Here is a 23066-nt window from a genome sequence, read left to right on the forward strand (position 1 = left end):
GGGACACATTTATTATAATCAAATTATTGGCTTAGGAATGTGACAAAAACTAAAAAATATCTATGAATTCAAGGCTCCAGATGGTAAGTAATCAATAGAAAAAAAGTTATTTTGGGGGTGAACTACCCCTTTAAGTAAAAGTATCAATACTGCAATATAGAAATACTCTGTTACAAGTGAAAATCTGTAATTCAAATTGTGCTTCAGTAAAAGTACAAAAGTATTGGCATCAAAATGTACTTAAAGTACCAACAGTAAAAGTAATCATTATGCAGAATGTCCCATTTAAAGCTTTCAAATGTATACAAATCTTTTGAAAATAGCAGATCTACAAGCTCACAATGCGTCGCATCGCGACGCATTGTGAGCTGTATGTTTTGTAATAATAATCAAAATCTACAAAGTAACTAGTAACTAAAGTTTTAAAATAATTGTAGTGGAGTAAATGTACAACATTTGCCTCTGAGATGTAGTGGAGTAGAAGTAAAAGTACTGAAAATTGGAAATACTCCATTAAAGTAAAGATACCTGAAAATTGTACTTCAGTACAGCACTTGAGTAAATGCACTTAGTTACTTTACACCACTGAGTCAGAGACGAAGAAGCAAAAAGAGAAAGATAAGAGCTCCATCCGTTTTAAAGTCTTATTTCCTTCTCTTTATCCCTGCCTTCATCTGTCCTTCCACCCCCTCTCTCTCTCTCTCTCTCTCTCTCTCTCTACCACGTCTCCTCTATTCTCCTCTCTCAGAGAAAACACTTGTATGAAGGTATGCATGCGTGCGTGTGTGCGCATGAGTGTGCGTGCACTCCGTGCAGGGTGTGTGGGCACGGGCCGTGCGCGGTGATTGACTACGTGCGATAATTATGTGTACTTTCTTTCTATACAGTGCGTCTGTGTGTGTGTGTGTGTGTGTGTGTGTGTGTGTGTGTGTGTGTGTGTGTGTGTGTGTGTGTGTGTGTGAAGGAGTGTGGTGGCAGTGGGTGCAGTCTCAGTCCCTGCTCCGCAGCATGACTCACTCTGGCAGCTCCCGGCAGAGAGCCGCAACACACACACGCACGCGCACACACACACACACACAAAAAGGATAGGATAAAGCTCTATAGTAGAAACTAGTAGCTACAGTATGTAAATTATGTAAAACATGACCGACGACTAGCGACATTAGCATGATATAAATACCAGTGGTGGGAAAAGTACTCACACATTTCTTACTAAAAGTATCAATACTGCAATGTAGAAATACTCTGTTACAAGTAAAAGTCCAGAATTCTAAATTTACTTAAGTAAAAGTACAAAAGCATTGGTATCAAAATATACTAAAAGTACAAAAGTAAAAGTACTCATTATGTCAAATGTCCCATTTCACAAGTGTATAACAAGCTTTTGAAAATAGACGATCTACAGGCTCGTAGATCGGCTATTTTCAAATGGACGAAATGTATATAGGGCTGAAGTGGTTAATGTATGTTTTGTAATAATAATCAAAATCTACACAAAATATAAGTAACTACAATAGTAATTAAAGTTTTCAAATAATTGTAGTGGAGTAAAAGTATAATATTTGCCTCTGAGGTGTAGTGGAGTAGAAGTAAAAGTATTGAAAATTGGAAATACTTTAGTAAAGCAAAAGTGACTCAAAATTGTACTTAAGTACAGTACTTGAGTAAATGTACTTAGTTACTTTACACCACTGATAAATACAGACACACATTTACCCCACACACACACACCCACACGTGTGATGGATGTGCCACGTGTGCACATACTGTACACACATACATATATGTGGAAAAGAGATCGGCCTCCTGCGTCTCGTATTCTTTCGCGATTGATCCACAGTATTGACCAGTGTCAAGGTGACTGCTGCTGCCAGGGTCACCACAGCCACAAGCCCGCTGACATTTACACTGCTGCACGCTTGTGTGTGTGTGTGTGTGTGTGTGTGTGTGTGTGTGTGTGGGGGTGTGTGTGTGTGTGTGTGTGTGTGTGTTTGTGTGTGGAATTGGATGCGACAACTGAATGCAACAAGTACGTAGAAGACTCTTGGGTAGGGCTGGGTATCGTAAAAAAAAAACAACTAAATACCTGATGCCGATTCGATAAATTGATTTCGATACAGGTTGCTGAACGACACTTTTTCCGATACCTTTCTTTAGGAAAACTATGTTAGACATTGAAATTACGATACAAATTATAGAAAATAAACCTAGTGTATTTAACACAACTTTAACTCGTCTGTAACGACAAACATTTGAGTACAAACACAGAAAATAAATAATAAACAGTGCAAATGGTTTTGATACCCCTTTCGATACAGAGTAGTACAGTATTCATTTCGATGCCATGAACGTGTTGAAATTCAATACCAAGCTCTCTTGGCTACTGACTCATCAGAGGGAGATTTACCCATGGATTAACCCATTAAGACCTGAGGCCGCTTTTACAAACACCTTCTAAATCAGTAGTTCTCAAACTTTAAAGATTTTTCAAAAATGCAAAGAAATATCAGATATTGTATATCTGCCAATTTTGAATAGCCAACGCAAAAATCTAAAATGACACAGATGCTTTCCTGGTTTTAATGGGTTAAAGCAAAACAAAATCTCACAAGTGAAATATATTTTGTTAGGTCAAATTTTGTTAGATCTGCGATTTGTGAAACAGCATGAAAGGAGTCCCCACACACGCACTAGAGCTGTGTTTCATAAACAATTAGCACAATATGTAGAATTATGATGTTTTGATAGGCATATAGCCAACCAGTTGAAGAAATCATAAGGATTTTCTGGAAGATTGAACGTGCATATTGCTAGTTTGACCACTTCAAATACGCTTTAATCTTAAAATAACTAATAACTGAAAATAGGCTACCTACTGTACAAGTTTACGACGTGATAGCCTATGTTCGATGCACGACATGCTTCCATAGAAGCCATGCTGACTTCAATGCAATCCAAATGACTTAAATCAGTCGTTGTGACTGAGAACTTTACTCCATGTTCACCTTAACGTGATGTGAGATCAGATACATTTCTGGAAGATTGAACATGCATTCTAATGCTAGTTTGACCACTTCAAATACTCTTTAATCTTGAAATAACAAATAACCGAAAACAGGCCATCTTTGTTGTAAGCTTATAGATAGCTTATTTTCGGTGCATAACATGCTTCCATGCCGACTTCTATGGAATCCAAATGACTGAAATGAGTCCACATATTGAGACTCTATAAACTGAGAGCTTTAATCCATGTTCACCTTAACATGGTGAACCGAATGAACCGAGTGTTCAGTAAGGGTCCATTTGAACACTTCCTCGAGTTAAATTATCACTCCGCTCTGCCTGGCCTGCATGGGGCATGGCTCTGTAATCTGGACCGAAACCTAACTCACCGTCTTGTAATTGGTACTGAATATAGAGTGTACTATTCAAGTTCTGCCCTGATGGACTCAAATAATATACAACAAGGACTCGGACATTTGCATTTCCTGTGATGGTGACATTTTCCCAAGGTCTGTTCGTTCACAAGCCTGATTGTCTGTGGCATGGTACATTATGTATGTAGCCATTTGGCAGCAAGCCTACTGCCAGTGGCCTTGAGGCTGTGGAGCCTCGCACACATTTATAACTCAAGAGTGAGTACAAATGAACTGGTTGGAATAACGTGTTCCTTCCACGTGCTACGTCCTACCGGGGAAACTCCCCCCTGTCAGGTGACAAGAAGGTCAGTTGGCTCTCATGCATTGAAGGAGGCATGAGCTCGTCCCTGGGCTCCCTAGGCTGGTGGGGGGAGTGTAGCGCCCAGGATCACTTAGAAAATTGGCACCGGGTGAAAAAAGGGTTACAAAATCGTGGGATTAAAAATAAAATAAAAAGAGGGAGTACAAATGTACAGGTTCATTTGGTTACATTTTGAGTTCAAATCAACACTGATAATTTTACTACAGTGCAATTTAAGGAGGGCTGTGCATGCATCCAGCCTCAGTCTCTCTCTCTCTTTCTGTACAATTCACATTCCTGAGTCTTTCTTCTTCTTCTCCTCCAGACTCCCCCTTTCTGACTCTCTCCAGCACCCCCCCCCCTCTCTCTCTCTCTCTCTCCCCCTCCAGGGAGCCACCCACACCAGTTGGCGTGTAGTGTATGGTCTCCTGTCGTTGAGTCCGTGTGCGCACGTCCGCACGCGCGCACACACACACACACACACACACACACACACCAGGTGGTATTCTCAGCCTGAAGTCAAGTGGACTATACGGTGTGTGTGTGTGTGTGTGTGTGTGTGTGTGTGTGTGTGTGTGTGTGTGTGTGTGTGTGTGTGTGTGTGTGTGTGTGTGTGTGTGTGTGTGTGTGTGTGTGTGTGTGTACAGCGAGTCCAGAAGGCCGCTGAAATATGCACAGTGCTCCCATGCATAATACATGGAGCACAGCAGGAGAAAAAGAACCCCACCTCTCTCTCCATCTCTCTCCACCCCTCCCATCTCTCCTTCTCCTTCCTCGGCTCTTTTTCCCTTCTCTATCACACGCCGTCTGCTGCCCGGCACATATGGTTTTAAATACCAATTGCCGGTCTGGGTCATTGGCGGGTCAGATACCTTGATGGATGGAGTGAACGAGGGAGGGATAGAGCGAGGCACAGACGGATGAGAGGATGGATGGATGGATAGATGGATGGCAGAAGGAGAGGGAATGACGCACCAGTGTTTATGCTTAGTGGAGGAGTAAAGGTTAGGGAAAGCGAGGTAAGGTGAAGAGAATGACTAACACACTTTATGCTTAACTTATACACTGTTGTTGCGATGGTGTCGTGCGGTGAAAATAGCCCGTCCACCAGCTCACAACTCAGCGCATCGTGCCGCGTTGTTAAGTTTGCAGATCGGCTATTCTCGGGCACGCAACACTGCCCGTACGCCGAAGTATATATCAGGCTTTAGTTTCATTTTTTGCAGAGGCTTGACTGAGCATTAAGCCCGTTGTGTGGTTTGATCGAAGGCTATTGGGGATTGCTGTTGTAACCTAAGATACGTGGGCCGAGAGTATATAATGATGCGGAGCGACTTTCCACATAAAGATGGGTATAGGAAACTTGACACTTGAAGGTGTGTGTACGTCGGCAGATTGCGGAGCGGTCCAGATGGAAAATGGCACCCCTTCTGTGTCGTCTTATTGTAAGGGCTCTATTATCCGTCTGGTGCCGAGGCCGAGGGGACATGTTCCTCCGTGCCCCCCGAAAACGGAAAGGTTTAATCAGTGTCCTTGCAGACGGTGTTAAAAGTTGTCGAATAACACTATGATGAAAGACTATGACTAAATATACTGACAATTTCCTCAACAAATACAAACTAGAGGAACACCTTAGGGAGGGACTAGTGAAGAAAAGATTCAGTAAGACAAGTCATTTTATGCTTGGTTGTGCGCAGGTGTCGCACTCTGAAAATAGCCGATCTACAAGCTCACAATGCGTCGCACTGCGACACGTTGTGAGCTTGTAGCTATTTTCGGTATACAGCTAGTATAAATATAAATCAGGCATTACGAGGCCATCACAAGCCGACAAAATACATTTTAGTTAACTAATTCAACTGTATATTAACTGCTTAAGTGCCACTGGACATCTAAGACGTCCGTTTTAACATAAGCCCTGAGTGCCACTGGACGTCTAAGACGTAAAAAAATATATATATATGTTCAGAACCCAAGATATCATGATTTGAAAATATTCTGCTCCATTCACTCTTTGTTTAACTTCTTACTGAAAAAGGCTGTATCTCGGCTCCTAAGCACTTTTTTTTTTACAATGAATTTTGGCTGTGGCACTGAGAGCCAAACTGCCATAAATAAGCCGGGCACTGAATTGAACTAATTGACTAAAACCTTATATTTATTCAACTACAACTAGACAAACAAAAACATTTCAGATGACTAAAATGTTGATTAAAACTAAATGGAATTTAATTCAAAAGACTAAAACTAAATCAAAAGTTTCTGTCAAAATGAACACAGCCTCACAGAAATACAGGAGTTGTGGAGGAGTTGTGGTGGGTAGGTCTATTTTGATGAGCACCGGTACAGAAATAACAATGGCGATGACGAAGGACTTGACTGACTTAAGACGGCGTAATTAAATCTGTAAACTGATCTAGGGAGTTAAAAACCAGAAGCAGAATGATTCAAACCAGAACAGCGTTATCACTTTGAGGACCTTTCTTCAGGGACAATAATGTGTGTTAGCGTTTTCTTCAACTGGCGTATTCTTGTCAAAAGGTGAATAAAAGTTTGGACTCAGTGGTGCACAAATGATTATGACTTACTGGGCAGCACATGTGCTCAATCACACCAGACATTAGTAACTGTATACATAGTCCATGAGCCAGAGCCCCAAAATTGAGCAATGATTATCGAAAGAGTGGGCAAAACCATACCTATATTAAACATAGGGTCAATACGAGTAAATAAATATATGATAACCTTTCCACAGGAGCAGCTTTTTCATAGTTATCACAAATTTTGTTATTTTCCCCATACGTACATGACAGGTGAAAAAATTACAACATTTAAAAAACAGTTATCATAATGAAACTTCCTGAGTTGATTACTTACATGAAGACAATGATTTATCGTATTACAAGTTTTCTGAAATTGTATATTTAAATATGCAAATTAGGCGTTTAGTCCATGAGCCAGAGCCCCAAAATTAAGCCAGATATTGAATATTCCCTCGTTAAAAACCTTTGACTCCAACATCTTAACAACATGAAATAAGAATGTTGACTCTGGCTTTGTCCAATGTTCCAATGTTGATTCTGGAAAGTTATGCAAATTCAGGCATATTTTCCCAATGCCTAATTTGCATATTTAAATATACAATTTCAGAAAACTTGTAATACGATAAATCATTGTCTTCAGGTAAGTAATCAACTCAGGAGGTTTCATTATGATAACTCTTTTTTAAATGTTGTCATTTTTTCACCTGTCATGTACGTATGGGGAAAATAACAAAATGTGTGATAACCATGAAAAAGCTGCTCCTGTGGAGAGGTTATCATATATTTATTTACTCGTATTGACCCTATGAACAATTTAATATAGGTATGGTTTTGCCCACTCTTTCGATAATGAAATCTTGTCTGGCTCATGGACTAACAGTATAAGACTATGGTAAGGAGCATTCATAACCATGGACAAAGGCTGCTTTGGCGCAATTAACTGTAGGAAACCATTTATTTATTTTTTACCTTTATTCATGCAGGGTAGGTTTGCTGGACTCAACTCTGAGAGAGCACAAAACTCTGAGAGTGTACAACGGGTCCGTTTGGTTCCATTTGTACTAGGGGTGTGCCGATATATCGTCCCGCGATATGTTTTCGTGACGATATGTATCGTTTTGGGGAAAAAATATCGTATATATTTTTTTTCAATCATAATAATCAGGCATGCAAACAGCCTCGAGGTGAAAAGGGTGACAACATGTTTATTTTTTCCGGGTCAGGTGTCACACTATTGCCCTATTTGGATTCAAAACGGCTATTGTAGCTGAAAAGCTACAAGTTTGCATGTCTGAATAATGCAAAACAGAAATATTTGTTTGCATTTGCTTCCCCCCCCCCCCCCCCATATATTTTCATAATAAAAAAGTGACATATATCGTATCGTATCGATATCGTATCGATTTCGTGAGCCCAATATCGTATCGTTTCATGAAATTAGTGTATCGGCACACCCCTAATTTGTACACTCAAGAGTTACAGACCCATAAGCGTCCATTTGGTTACTAACTATTAATCATTTGGCTGGGGACCCCCTGGAGTTACAGACCCATAAGCGTCCATTTGGTTCCTAACCATTAATCATTTGGCTGGGGACCCCCTGGACCCCACTTTGAGAACCACTGCTTTAGACCACCACTGGCCACTTAGGAACAATCTAAACCGAGGTCTCTGACAATTCCACAAACAGATATTCAGTGGAGAGAGAGAGCCTTCAACTCCCTTCTCCTCCAGGGACTGTGGCTCTGATTCTGTGAGTGAACTGGGACCCCCCTTTCGGCCACAACAAGCGCGTTCCTCTAACCTCTAGGCCACCGCTACCCCAAATGAGAGCGATCTAAGCACAGAGGTCGCTCTGACAATTCCAAGAACAGACATTCAGCAGTGAGAGCATTCAACTCCTTTCTCCTCCAGGGACTCTGGCTCTCCGATTCTGTGTGGGCTCCCTCTTTGTGCGCAGCTCTGATTTTAGTGTTGACTGTAGCAGTGATCTTCTGGCACTCTTTTTGTTTGAGATGCCACTGCTGCTAAGGCTGCCAAAGAGTATCATTTTTTCCCCCAATTTCTTTGGATTTTAGTCACTGCATTTGCACAGATAAATTCAAAGACAGACAGACAGACAGGCGCCACAACACACTTTTTTCCTGTCCGGGTCACTAGGTATTTAATTTAACAAGTGTAGCGAATAACGGTAGAGCATTTATATTTATCAATGCGTTTACAGTAGCACAGATTAACATCTTGCAAAATATCAATGTCAACAATGAAAACAAAATTAAGTGGACAGTGAAAACCGTCAATTCAAAATAGTGCGGACGGATAAATAATATGCTATATGTTTGTGGAAATTGATGTTGTGAAGCCACTCTGCCTGCTTTAGATTTGACTCTGATTTGAGTCCAAACTAAATGTTCAATTTCACAACACTTGTGCAAATACTGTATTATATTTCGTCATCATCTACACAGGCCACTCAGGGTTTTTAATTTAAACTAAAAGCTAATTAAAATTGTATCTTATCTCAGACTTTTTTATATTACTTGATTTTATCTTTTTACAATTTTTGATTTTACCTTGCATGCCTTGACTTATTATATCTTTATCATATGTTTTACTTTACACACGAGGATAGCTGTACAAGCATTTCACTGTCTGTATTGTAAGCCCTTGGCAAATAAACTTGGAACTTCACTAAAAGGCTGAACTGAAGAATATTAAAGCTACATATTGAATGCGAAGTAAATTTTTGGCTTTTACTATGGTCCTTTTTTTCCTTTTGAAAAATGCTCAATCCTTCTATGTATGCGTGAAATCTGTGTGAGTGTGTGTGTGTGTGTGTGTGTGTGTGTGTGTGTGTGTGTGTGTGTGTGTGTGTGTGTGTGTGTGTGTGTGTGTGTGTGTCACGTATCTCGAGAACCGTCCGACTGATCGACTTCAAACTCGGCGTGTGTATCGCCGAGGACCTGAGTTATGCACCAAGTGACAAAAATATAGATAAATCCGCAAATCCCCATACTGTATATGGAGTACTATGCTGTTCTATGACCCGGGGGGGGGGGGGGGGCATGCGTTCCCAACGGGCGTCGTTCCCGACATCGGTCCCGAGTGAGGCACCGGTCTAGTAAGTTTGAATAATGGACCTTTTACAAGTTACGCAGACAGAAATAGGTCCAGGACATGCACAAATGCCCGCGTGGGCAGACTGTGCGCGCAGCCGCGCACACACTAGTGGTAGAAGAAGAAGTAATTTTTTTATTTAAGTAAAAGTATCAATACCACAAGTAAAAGTCTGGTGTTTAATATTTACTTGAGTAAGAGTACAAGTATTGGTATACAAATATACTTAAAGTACCAAAAGTAAAAGGTACTCATTATGCGGTATGTCCCATTTCACAAGTTCGTCATGTATAAAAATCTTTTGAAAACAGCAGATCGATCGTCTATTTTCAAATAGCCAAAGTATACAGTATAGGGCTGAAGTGGTTAACATATGTTTTGTAATAATATTCAAAATCTTCTAAGTAACTAAAGTTATAATAATAATCATAAATGTAATGTAGTGGAGTAAGAAGTACAATATTTGTCTCTGAGATGGTAGTAGAGTAGAAGTAAAAGTATTTGGAAAATTGGAAATACTCCAGTAAAGTAAAAAATACCTCAAAATTTTACTTAACTACAGTACATGAGTACATGTACTTAGTTACTTTACACCATACACCGGCACTGACACACACGCACACGCATGCACACACACACACACACACACACACACACACACACACACACACGGATGTGACACTTACAATGAGCTGTTTAAGGCCCAGGAAGGACGGGTCCACAGAGCTGGCAGTGAGGACCTGTCTCTTCATCGCTGCCTGCTCGCCCAGGAAGCGCACCATCAGGTCCTTCACAGCATCGCCCTGCCATGGCACACAAAGACACATTATTCTCAGCACTCCAGCCGGGGTTGTTCTAGTCTGGGGAAGTGACTGTGTGCCGAGTCACTGCCATCACGATGCATTGCAAGGGAAATGTTTGGCCCAAAAAATGTACAAACCATAAAGAAAAAGTTGAGGGTGGATAATAATAAGTTCACAGGAAGAAAAGATCATGCTTTTTCCCCCCGAGTTTGTTTGTGTGTGTGTGTGTGTGTGTGTGTGTGTGTGTGTGTGTGTGTGTGTGTGTGTGTGTGTGTGTGGGGCCTACTTGGATTACATGACATCAACTCTTAGCAGCTGTTATGCAGCAGATGGAAGGATAACTATTAAATCCCTCATTCATCAACAATCAAGTTGCATAATGAACTGAGCCACAACCACATTAATCCTGCTGGCGTCCCCATTTTATACACGAAAATGTAAAATAATGTAAAAAAGAAATGTCAGTGGTTCTCAAACTTTTTCTTGTCAAGGACCCCCACATTGATATGTATCTGCTGCGGACCCCCATCTTGAAATGTTTTGCAGGGAAGAGAAGATGTAACGTCATTACTAAAAAATGTTCCAAACATTTTCAAAGATTTTCAAAAATAGCAGATGTACTGTACGTACACAAAACTGACGCGCTGTGAGCTTGTAGATCTGCTATTTTTGAATAGCCAACATATAAATGGATAAAGTGGTTAAAATGATTGTGATGCTACATTGGCTACTTTTACTGGGGATCCCTGGAACCCCCCACGGGGCGTGTTTCCATTGTGGTCCTATGTATTCAATTCGTCAAGACATATAAGACATACAAAACACAACTTCCTGCAGAAATCGCATGTTATGCGTTGGCTATTTAAAAATAGCAGCTATACAAGCTCACAGCGCGTCACTTCAGCTTGTACATCTAAAAACTACCGATTCAGACAGCATTTGTAGAAATCAGCCTCAGGTCTATTATAGCAACGAGCTGAACATGTGAAACTCAGACGTACCTGCAGGTTGTCAAACTTGAGGCCGGGCATGGTGAGTCTGTCTCTCTCCACGTACACCGGACTGTATTGCTGGGTGGCGACGGATATCAGCACCTTCCTGGTCTCTTCGGACGGCAGCCAGGCGTCGTGGCGCCTGTCCGCCTCGTTGAGGCTCAGCGCCGTGGCGAACGGGTCGTCGCTGCCCGAGAACACGGCCTGGAGCTGGTTGAAGGGCTGTGGCGGAACGGCCGGGGCCGCGGCGGGGGCAGGCTGCGGGGCCGCCGGGGTTTGTGTCGGCGCCGAGCCCGCTTGGGCCTTGGGCGTGATTTCGGCGGGAGCGGCGCCGAAAAGGGAGCCAGGCGTGGGAGCGGAGGAGTCGGTAAGCCCCCCGCCGGGGGTGGAGAGGGAGGAGGAGGCGGAGGAGAGATGGCGCTCGAGGGTGGGGGCTACGGGAGCGGCGGTGGGGGAGGTCTCGGCGTTGGGGTTGGAGACGGAGATGAAGGAGGAGGACGTGGTGAAGGAGTCGAAGAAGTCGGACGCCGGGTTGACGTGGCCGTTGTCGGTGAAGAACTTGCTGAGGCTGGGGCTGGGCTGACACACCAGCGGCGGGGTGAGCTGCTGCTTGCCGGGGGTCGCCGCCGCCGCCTCGTCCGCCGGTCCCCCGCCGCTGCTCCCCATGCTGAAGCTGGGGGACTTGATGAGGGTGGGCTGGAAGCCGTCGGGCACCAGGGACCTGGGCTGAGTGCCCTGGCTGAATATGGTGCACACAGGCACGGGGCCGTCGTCCTTGGGGCCGCTCCCCCTCGCCGCCGCGGCGGCCAGCAGCAGCGGTTGCGCCGACGGCCCCTCGGCCATAGGGCTGGACAGGCTCGGCGCGTCGCACAGCAGAGGAGAAGCCGGGATCAAGACAATGGCCTGGTTGTCCGAGTCTCCCTGCTCCTTGGTGTCTCTCTCCGCTCTCTCCTCGGCTGAGTCGCTCCCCTCCTCTTCCTCTCCCGCCGCGCCGAGCTCCGTCGTGTTCCGTCCAATCTCGGGCTTTCCGTCTTTGTCAGCCGAGACGCCCGTCCCTCCTCCCGCCTCTCCCCCCTTCCCCTCCTCCTCCTCTCCCCCCTCCAGGGAGTCGATGGGGGCCACGTCGTCCTCCTCGCTGTAGTTGGGAGAGTCCGAGATCATGACGCTCTCCATCATTTGGTCGTTGAGCTTGTCCAGCGGGCTCTCCGACGGACTGGAGTGGTCCGCCGCGCTGCTGTCCCCCCCCCCGCCGCCCTGGGGCGTGGCGAAGGAGGACGAGGGGGGCTCCACCAGGTCGATGCTCTCCTCCTGGAACAGGAGGAGGCTGTCGGAGACGGCGGCGATGGCGGGGGGCCGGGAGGAGGCGGTCGGCTCCGGAGGGCCCGGCGGTGGAGCCGGGGGGGCCTCCGTTGTGAGGTCGTCCACCGTGATGTCCAGAGTGACGGGCCGTTGAGCAGGAGCCTCTCCGCTATCCATTTTAGTTTTACCTGCTCCTTTCAAAATAAAAAGGACACGGTTAATGACACTCAAATACTCCTGTGTTACTTTATCCATTTTGTAACTCCGAGAGTGTACAAATGTTACATTTGTACACTCTCGGAGTTAAAAATATAACTTTACTCTGTCATTTCCCTCTGCCTCTATACCAGCGGTCATCAGGTGTGGTGGTGTTTACCTGCAGAAACACACTGCGTATACCTGCAAAATACACTCTCTGTGTATTTTGTGTTGTTTTGGTAGCCCCAAAAACATCCCCTTCTACCAAAACAGTATGTATATGTATATTTATCGTTTTGTTATAAACACAAAGATACATACTATCCCTTTAAATTCCCTCAGGATTTTACTGTGAATGCAAATGTCCCTCTCTTGAGATGATTAGCTTATGATTGATTGATTGAATACTTTATTAGACAGAAATGCAAACAGCACGAGTACAGTCCTCTTTTTGTACATATTTTGTATTTCCTCATGCTTTTTTTGTATATATTTTTTTATTTTTCCATGCTTCCCCCCCCCTTTCTTTTTGTACATATATTTTTAAATGCTTTTTTTGTACATAGTGGTACTTTTTCTGTATTATCTGTATTTTCATGTTGATTTTTGAACTGTTTGGTTGCTACTATATATGTCTATGAAATTAACTCAAGGACCCCAACGGAAACAAGTCCGCAAGGACTTTTTTGGCCGGACCTTTTAGACAAAAGCATTATAAATGTAACTGTGTTGTTTTACATTCTTTTGCCTAATAAAAATTTCAATCAATCAAAACAGTCACTCAGTCTACAAGGATAACCCCAAAATGTCCTATGTATTCAATTCATAGAGACATTTGAAGACATACAATAATATACAATACTATATCCTAGACTACTATATCATCAGCACTATAGTAGCAATAAAACACTATAGTAGCTAAAACTATATGTACAGTAAACAGCTTAGTTAGTAAAGCAGTTATTATCTCATCATGTGACTATCTGCACACCATCAAGCTCTCAACTTGAGCTCATCACGTGTCAGCCGTCATTCATGTGAATATAAGGATATCATGAGATATATATACAGTATACAGTAGTGGAAGTACTCAGATATTTTACTCAAGTAAAAGTAGCAATACCACAATATTAAAATACTCTGCTGAAAGTAAAAGGCCTGTGTTCAAAATGTTACTTGAGTACAAGTACAAATGTATTGGCATCAAAATATACTTAAAGTACCAAAAGTAAAGGTACAAAATGTTTGAAAATAGCAGATCTACAAGCTCACAACGTGTCGTGACCGAGCTTGTAGATCTGCTATTTTCCAACTGTCTATGGTATAAAATAGGGCTAAAGTGGTTAATGTGTGTTTTATAATATAATAATTTATATCTGCAAAGTAACTAGTCACTGAAGTTTTCAAATAATTATAGTGGAATAAAAGTACAATATTTGCCTACTAGATGTAGTGGAGTAGAACTAAAAGTACTGAAAATCGAAATACTCCAGTTAAGTTCAGCCTGAAAATACTATACCGGTCCATTAACTGTTTCACCCTTCAGATTAGAAAAATAGTAATTTCACAGCTACTATTACCAATATTAGACTATGCAGATATTATATATCAGAATACCTCAGAAACAAACCTCTACCCTCTTAATGTAATTTACAACAGTCTTTGTAGATTTATCTTGAAGTGTCCTTATAGACCCCACCACTGTGTTATGTACGAGTCGCTTAATTGGTTAACACCCACATCTAGAAGACACTCTCACTGGCTGCTATTTGTTTTTAAATGCATACACTTTAACTATCCTCACTATTTAAAACAATATCTACGTCCCTACAGCTCACCATACAACCTAAGGCATACAGAGTACAATTACTTCATCATCCCCACCAGAATCAGTAAGGAAGTTGGTCAACGTGCTTTTAAATATTAAGCCCCATCCGATTGGAACGATCTTCCCAGTTCCCTTAGATCTATTAACTCCTTTAATATTTTTAAAGCATCCATCTTTACTCATCTGCAAATAACCTGCTCTTGCTTCTGATTGGCTTCTGATTGTTTTCTGTCTCTTACAATCTGTCCTGTGAATTGTGAGGTATATACTGCAATCTCATTTCCAAGATGCATGTGCATGTTTGTATTATGTGTATTTGCATGGGCATGTTATTGCATGTTACCGTATGTGCATGTATGCAACGGTCTGTAGTTGCTACTCCTGTTTTTGCTCATTTAGCTTTACATGGGTACATCATTAATGCATGAAGTCTGTTATTTTGTGGGTGTTCAGGTGGGGCGGGAGCGGCCAGTTTCAGGAGAGCTTATGTCTTTGTTTTGTTTTGTCAAGTTTGTTTTGTCCTGTTTATGTACAGTATGCATGGATGTATTTGCTGTATTGTTTTGTCTATTGTATTTTCTGTATTTTTGTCATAAGGACCCTCTCGAAAATGAGATGACACATCTCAAGGGGTTATCCTTCTAATAAAGGTACTACATATATATGTAAAAAAAATACCTCAAAATTGTACTCAAGTACAGTACTTGAGTAAATGTACTTAGTCACACCACTGGATATATATCCCTAACGTTATATCTGACGCCAGAGGCTTAACATGTTAGCCTATACTAGAACGTCAAGTTTAGTTTAAACTAAACCGCATTCTGCTAATTTAACAATGAATAACCCTCAACAGACAGGTTTTTTGAGTGTTTAAACATTTAACTTTGTCAAATAGCACCGATAAAGAGACAATTGTGACACAAAACACACGATGATAATGATGTGTTTACCTTACCTTCACTGGACTGACAGCTAAGACGATACTGCTCATGCGCAGAGGTACCAGGAACTGCATGTAGGCTGTGTTGCCATGTCCGCTTATTATAAGCCACTCTGGGCTTACTTCACAGCTTTTTCCTGTGAAGTTGCTTGTCAATATTGGTGGGTTGCAGGTTTTTGGGGCTTGCTTGGTTGTTTCTGACAGTACGTGGTGGTTAAAGTACTACTGTTTTTTTTACTTAAGTAAAAGTATCTATACTGCAATAGAAGTAGAGTAGTCTGTTACAAGTAAAAGTCAGGAAAAAGTACTCATTATGCAGAGTGGCCATTTCACAAGTTCAAAAAGAATAAAAAAGCTTTTGAAAATAGCCGATCAAGCTCTGAGCTTGTAGTGAGCTTATAGTGAGCTTGTAGATCTGCTATTTTCAAATGGCCGAAATAGGCAATATAAGCCTGAAGTGGTTAATATGTTTTTGTAATAATAATCCAAATCTACAAAGTAACAAATCTTTTCTGCAGACCCCCATCTGTAAATATTTTGTGCCAGGGGGACCCCCACATACAAGATCTGTGTTGTTAAACATTTAAAAAAAAGAATTCCAAATATTTCACATTTTCTTTCAAGAGTTTTTGAAAATATTGTGAAAAAAATTGATTTTTTGAAAATAGCCTTTTGGGCTTGTTTTCATAATAATAATATCTCGAATTTATATATTGTTTTTCTGAGTACCCAAAGACGCTTTACATGGGGGGCACGCATGAGACAACACACAAAAAAGCCTTTTGAGGAATAAAATCAGTAATAGACCCGGCTGCCTGTTTCTCTCGCAGAATCTGGCAACCCTTAGATGTATGGCGTCCGAGAGTGGCCAAACAACATGACAGAGACCCACTGCGTGTATTCTTGAAGTGTTCTACGCCTGGTTCAGACGTACGGCTCACTGTAACACGAGGCTGATCCGTACTTTACCTAGAAAGTGACGTAAATGTCGTGTTTTACAATCGCGGAAGTAACATTGTAGACGGTTTGGGTGATGGAGCTGTAACAGCCGAGCATCAACAACAGTGTTTTAACTTTACAGTACATTATATTTAACACTAAAAGTCATGGAGGATGATGCACCTGTCATCTATGGACTCGAGTTTCAGGCACGTGTACCCTCATTTACTGACAATATACACTTAGCACTATTCTATTCTATTATTTTATATTCTAGTATTCTACTATATTATATTCTGTTCTATTTACATTCTATTCTAGTATTCTATTCTGTTAGCACTTCTGTTCTAGTGTTCTGTTCTTTTCTATTCTACTCTAGTGTTCTATTCTGTTAACAATTCTATTCTATTCTAGTGTTCTATTCTGCTATTCTATTATATTCTAGTATTCTATTCTAGTATTCTATTCTAGTATTCTATTCTATTCTGGTATTCTATTCTATTCTAGTATTCTATTCTATTCTAGTATTCTATTCTAGTATTCTATTTCTATTCTACTATTCTATTTCTATTCTACTATTCTATTCAATTATTCTATTCTAGTATTATATTATATTCTAATATTTCTATTGTATGTTATTGTATTCTGTTCTATTCTGCTCTACTCTACGCTGTTCTGTTTGATTCTATTCTGTTTGTATAATAATCTCACAATCCTCTGTTAATGTAACTCTGAGAGGAAACAAATGTAACCAATGTATGCCCTCTCAGAGTTACAAATGGCTACATTAACACTGAGGAATTTGCTGTGCATCTTTTACATAATTTGTCTTTTACATAAAACATGCTACACTGATGATTTATATAAAAAAATATATAAAATCTATTCCTGTTTTTAATTAAGCATAACTGCAATGTGGAAGTGTACACTGTATTCATGTTTTAACCATTCTGCAGGCACGAGCACTCACTGCCCAGACAGCTGAAACTGATGCCATTCGCTTCCTTGTGGGCACACAGTCGCTAAAGTTTGACAACCAGGTGAGTTGAGAAATGAGGTCCAGACCAGAACAGACCTCGAAACTGTTAGCCTGATCATCAGACTGAAGTGTGAGGTAGTCAACTCAGAGAGTGGGCGGGGTCTATGGTCTGGATCCAGGCTATGAAACTGTCAGTGTTTTGAAACTTTTTTCACGGGCCCCCATCGGAAAAAAAACTTATGCCAGGGAGGGACCCCCAGAAACATGATTGTGGTGAAAAAAAAAATATATTATTCAAAAATCATAAAAATGGCCAAAGTATAAATATGGTTAAAGTGGTTAAAATGATCGTGATGCTATATTAATAAATTTAGCTCGGGACCCCCTGGAACCCGCCCAAGGACCCCTGGGGGTCCCCGGACCCCACTTTGAGAACCACTGGTTTAAATGAACAGAAGCCCCTAGGCACACATTCAAGGTCAAAGCAGCTCCCTCCATCTCTGCCAATGTTAGGCCATTGCCATTCAATGGGAAAAAAAAGTGCTCCGTTACTGTCCTGAATGCTTTGCTACTTTGCCCACCACGAGTCAGACAGGTCAGGTGTTGCGGTGGTTTTGTTTTGCCGCACCGGGCGAGAACGGCTTCTGAATGTGCCTCAGTGGAAGTACAGGAAGTACCGCCCCAAGGAAGTTATGTTGATGATGCTTTGCAGTTCTGTTTACATTCAGGCACGAAAACCGCGCTGAAGTTGTGATTGTTCGAAAAAGACAGATTCCCTGGGAAGTCCCGGAATCAATGGAATCAATACATTGGAAGTCCCGCCCCAACAGACATGCGTATTAGGTAGTTACCAGGCAGGCTTTTCTCTTTGTGAGATGAGGAAAAGCCTGGGAACAAGTTTTTTTTGCGTGCATACAACCTAACCTGACTCTGTCAAATGGAAGAAGCTTGCGACACACATTTTGTTTCACAGCCTACTTCCATCTCTGAGACTCCTGAAGCAGAATCGATGACAGACGGCATTTTAATTTTTTCAAGCTACTTGGCAGGTGATTGGATGATCCCGCCCCTAGCAGCCGCTGATTGGTTCTAACACGCAGCGGACCGGGCAGCTTTACTCCCTGAGCGATCCCAGACCTCCTTCCTGAAATCAAATGCAAATGGGATTTCCGGAGGGAGGGGGGTTTACCAGGCTACATACAACCAGGAGCATTGTAATTTGGACAGTTTCACTCCACAGTCTTGAAGTTGCGGACATGTGGGTCGGTGGGACGGTGGGTCTGAGATCATTAATTAAAAAAACATGACTTTCTAAAAATATTCAGTAATTGAATTCCTTGGTCTGATGGTAGCTTGCACAATATATATGATGCTGATCAGCCCAGTAGTTTGCAAGATTAGCTGTGAACAGGCAGACAGAAACACAGACAGACAGATGACGGGGGCAATTGCAAGACCCTCCTCCCTCCTGGTGAAATAGTTAATGGAACTAATCATCAATTATTAAAAAAAAAAAATTGAATAAAATAACAATTTAAAAGACCTAAAATAGCAGATCTACAAGCTCGCAATGCAGCCTGTTATGAGCTTGTAGATCAGCTGTTGTTTGCATATTTAGTTTTGCTATCAATTACTATTCGATTAGTCTGAAAAGTTATTAATATAATAATCACGAATGTTTGTGAGACCAGGCTGCTGCCATACTTAATATGGTAATTCCATACCAACATACACGATTGCATTCTGGTGTGGGAGTCTGTCTGAAACTTGAGCGTACGCACAATGAGTGGCACTTTTTTTGCGTGTGTAAACACTGCCTTAACGAACAATCCATTATTCATAGGGAAAAGTGGAATGAAACCAAACACCCAGGTTGAGTGCAGAGTTTTGGACCACAGGGGCTCCAGTAGGAAAGAACATAGAACATTCACACCTGAAATTATATTTTGTGGAGGGTCACTATGCCCTTGTTTAAGAAGGTTTTTTATTAAAGGATAGGTTATTCTATTTTAAGTAGAACTGATGTTGCCAAAAACTACATGAATAGACACGGTGGATTGCAAATTAGTGGCAGGGGAAAATGGTATGAACTCGATCCCACGGGAAGTCTCAGCAGAGTGGACTTATTGACTTCTAAATCTTGTGAAAATGTTACATTTTAGATTATAGAAAGCAATAGCTTCATCTCTTGTTCCACTACTGGTATAGGTATTTCAAAATGAACACACAACCCTCATTAACCAAAGCAAATAATTATTCTGCATGCCATTGTTGAAACGGATGTTTAATGATAAACTGAGTATTTGTCACTAAAGTGTGTTTGTTTGGAAGTTAGAAGGGCTCTAAGGGTGGCTATACTGATGAAGATGAGCGCATTAGTTCAAAGTAAAGCAAGAAACCTATAGACCCATTTGAAAGCTCCCCTTGAAAACAGTGATTGCATCTGCAGCCTTCATTATCTCAAATGGCTTTTTCAGCTTCACATTCAAACATAAACATTAGAAAATAAAACACTGGCAAAAAATATCTGGATTATTTCAATATCGATTCAATGCTGATATTGCATTTTTAAGTACTGTAAATATTGGCCGATACCGATTTGATGAACATAATATCATGCATCCATAGTAAAATCCTTAACTCTGAGAGTGGACAAATGGAACCAAAATGGTCTGTTTTGTTCCATTCGTACACTCTCAGAGTGACAAATGGATAAATGAACACTGAGGATTTTACTGTGTATGAGCCATTACCTGAAACGCTCCATGCATGTAAACACAGTTGGCGTTAACTCCCCGACCCGTAGCGTAGCGCTCAGACCTCGCCTCCACACACCAAACACAATCAACAGAAGTGCCGATGTTTATAGCTCACCGACTCAACAAACAAGCGAAACTTTCACCATAAGACGTCTCAAAACACATTCAACTTTTTTTTTTTTTCATTAGCTGGAAATCTATCCTATGCAGTCCCTCCTATCTGAATGCGGTTCAGGGCCCACGGTGCAGTAAAACACTGAGGGCCTCAAGGTTTTGATCAGACAATTAATGGCCGTTCCCCTCCCGTTGACTGCGACACTTACGGCACCTCAGGGGGACCGTTAACGGCGATGCACCGGACAATAACTCCGGCGAGGCACTTCTTTTTACAGGCAGGAGGACAAGGGGATGAGGTGGTGGTGGTGGAGGTGGTTGGCGGGGGTGGGAGGGAGGGAGGAAGAGGAAGGGAGCATTGGAGCGCACGCATCCTTCAGCCTCTTCAAAGTCAGCGAGGCAGCCATTAACCTTGGGTTGGACCACATCGAGCAAAAAATTATTAGGCAAAGTTATAATTTTATGGCGGTGGGGGAGCCGTACAAATACATTTCGGGGGCCGGCGGGACAGGGTAATTGGAGGGAAAGGAGAGGAGGACCCCGGTAATAGGGTCCCAGCGACTGAACCCCCAGGTGTTGAGGGTAAGAAAGAGAAGTTCCCAGCCCTCCTCCCCCGAGGTGATTTATCCCTCATTCTTTCTAGGCCCGGGGAGTGACTCATAGCCTTCAGCCACTTGGGCAGCCAGCCCAGTGCTTTTAATTATGTTCTGAAGGAGGGAGGAATTGAAGTGCATGAAGAGGGGAGAGAGAGAGAAAGAGAGAGGGAGAGGGAGAGAGAAGGGGTTGAGGGAGGGATAAAAAACGAGCTGGCTCGTGTCCCCCCCACTTCTGGGGCCTCTCGGTTAAAGCTCTTTAGCCCGTTGCAGATGACAGTAAGCGGGGCGAAGGAGTAGGAGAGCGGGCGAGAAAGGTGCCAAGCCCGGGCGCTTTATCTCGTTAGTAGCCTTAAATGCCACGGCGGCGCGCCCGGACCCACCGATCTGTCATTCCAGCTATTGGTCTCTGAGGGATTTGAGAGGTGCTCGACGAGTTAAGAGAGACATTTCCCCCCTGCATTATGCTTAACCCATTACGACCGGGAACGCATCTGTGTCATTTTCTTTTATTTATTTGGCTATTCAAAAATAGCAGATATACAAGCAGATCTATGCTTGTATATCTGCTATGCTATGTTCTGAAAAATCGTGAAAATGTGTGCAAATCTTTGTAGATATATATATATATATATATATATATATATATATATATATTTTTTTTTTAAAGCGAACATTTGTAACTCAAATCTTTGCTTCTGGGGGGGTCCCTGGAACAACATATTTTGAGATGGGGGGGGGGGGCCCGCGGCCAAATACATATCATTTTGGTTTATAGCAACATTTATTTTTAAAACTGTTAGGATTTAGAAGACATTTGTAGAATCCCCAGAAGCAAAGATTTGAGTTACAAATGTTCGCTTTAAAAAAAATATATATCCAAAGATTTGCACACATTTTCACGATTTTTTTTTTTTTGCAGATCTACAAGCTCGTAGCGCGGCACCAGATCTGCTAGCTTGAATAGTCAAATAAATCTAAAAATGATGCTTTCCCGGTCTTAATGGGTTAATGGGAGGTGGAGAGGCCAGGAGGCTTATGGATACAGCAGAAGCTATCAAGGCGGGCGGTGGGGGGGGGGGGGGGGGCTGAAATGCCAATCGGAAAAAGACGCTTTTCACGCTGCAAGACCAAGCGGCGCTGAGCAGTACAAGTGCCGGCCGGCAGATTCATGCGCAGTGTAGTTAACTGGGGAGCACACGGCACAAAGATAATGGGCATCACCGACGGAAAGGTTTGACTGGATCTCAGCATCCAGTGTGAGCGGCAGCGTGTTTGAATAACCTTTTAAAAGCTGAATAATAATGTCCATAAGCCTGCAAAGAGAAAATTACATAAATACCGATGAATCAAACAGACGCTGTCGGTTAGAAACCTTGTATCTCCATATTTATACTTATTTTACTTTTTTTTTAGAAATGAATGCCCTATTTCATGCTTCATGACAGCGTCACGCAAAAGTGGCAAAAATAGCTCTACAAGCTCACAGCTTGCAGATCTGATATTTTCCGCTATTTTTAGAAAGCTGCCTATAATGACATGCCCAAAATAAGGATGCCAGGTTGAACGTGGTTAAGTCAGTGGGTAAATTTGGACCAATGAAAAGTATTAACAAGAGCTTGTGACTAAACAATAACTACATTGAATCCATTGGAACACAAGTAATTTTTTCCCCATTTCCTGATAAGTATGTTTTGGACATACAAGGTTTCCACGCAACAGCGACGACGCAATAAATATACGTGTAGAAACCCCTACAACTGATCAATGCAGAGGGGTCAGGCTTACCTGACTGTGAAAAATAAGACTTTCGATTTGATTCTCTCGGGTTCTCAGATCTTACTCTTGTGACAGAGCGAGGGGTACGTGTGAGGAATAATATTAAGCTATCGACAATGCATGCGAAATTGCACAGATCTCCGTATTGGACTCGCTAGACGGATGGAAGTGAACGTGCCGTCTAGTGCCAGACCATTTTCACACCCGACGTTCTGCCAGAAAAGAGGCTGCTTTTCTTACAATGCAGATCTCTTTTTCTCTCTCATTCTCCCTTTCTCTCTGAAAGAGCTAATTATTTCCCCAACCATTTAGAGCCAACTGTTTCTGTCATCAGTCTCTATAATGACCTCCGCAAGACGCACGCATGCACGTGCACACACACATACACACACACACACACACACACACACACACACACACACACACACACACACACACACACACACACTCATCCACATTC

The 23066-nt window shown here is 42.1% G+C and overlaps 2 protein-coding genes across 2 annotated transcripts in view; one reads left to right on the top strand and one right to left on the bottom strand.

The window, feature by feature from the left end:
• The window catches only part of trappc12 (trafficking protein particle complex subunit 12), a 47756-nt gene extending 32246 nt beyond the window's left edge, over window positions 1-15510 (bottom strand). The window contains exons 1-3 of the mRNA XM_080415105.1: window positions 15459-15510; window positions 11185-12668; window positions 10067-10183 (exon numbers count right to left, since the gene is read on the bottom strand). Coding sequence (XP_080271231.1) covers window positions 10067-10183; window positions 11185-12651 — 1584 coding nt within the window. The 5' untranslated portion in view covers window positions 12652-12668; window positions 15459-15510. The remainder of the gene's footprint in view (window positions 1-10066; window positions 10184-11184; window positions 12669-15458) is intronic.
• A 944-nt stretch (window positions 15511-16454) lies between these two features.
• The window catches only part of eipr1 (EARP complex and GARP complex interacting protein 1), a 96308-nt gene continuing 89696 nt past the window's right edge, over window positions 16455-23066 (top strand). Inside the window, exons 1-2 of the mRNA XM_080413645.1 lie at window positions 16455-16591; window positions 17339-17422. Coding sequence (XP_080269771.1) covers window positions 16550-16591; window positions 17339-17422 — 126 coding nt within the window. The 5' untranslated portion in view covers window positions 16455-16549. The remainder of the gene's footprint in view (window positions 16592-17338; window positions 17423-23066) is intronic.

Source organism: Gymnoscopelus braueri, assembly GCF_963280865.1.
Source record: "Gymnoscopelus braueri genome assembly, chromosome: 19".
NCBI lineage: Eukaryota > Metazoa > Chordata > Actinopteri > Myctophiformes > Myctophidae > Gymnoscopelus > Gymnoscopelus braueri.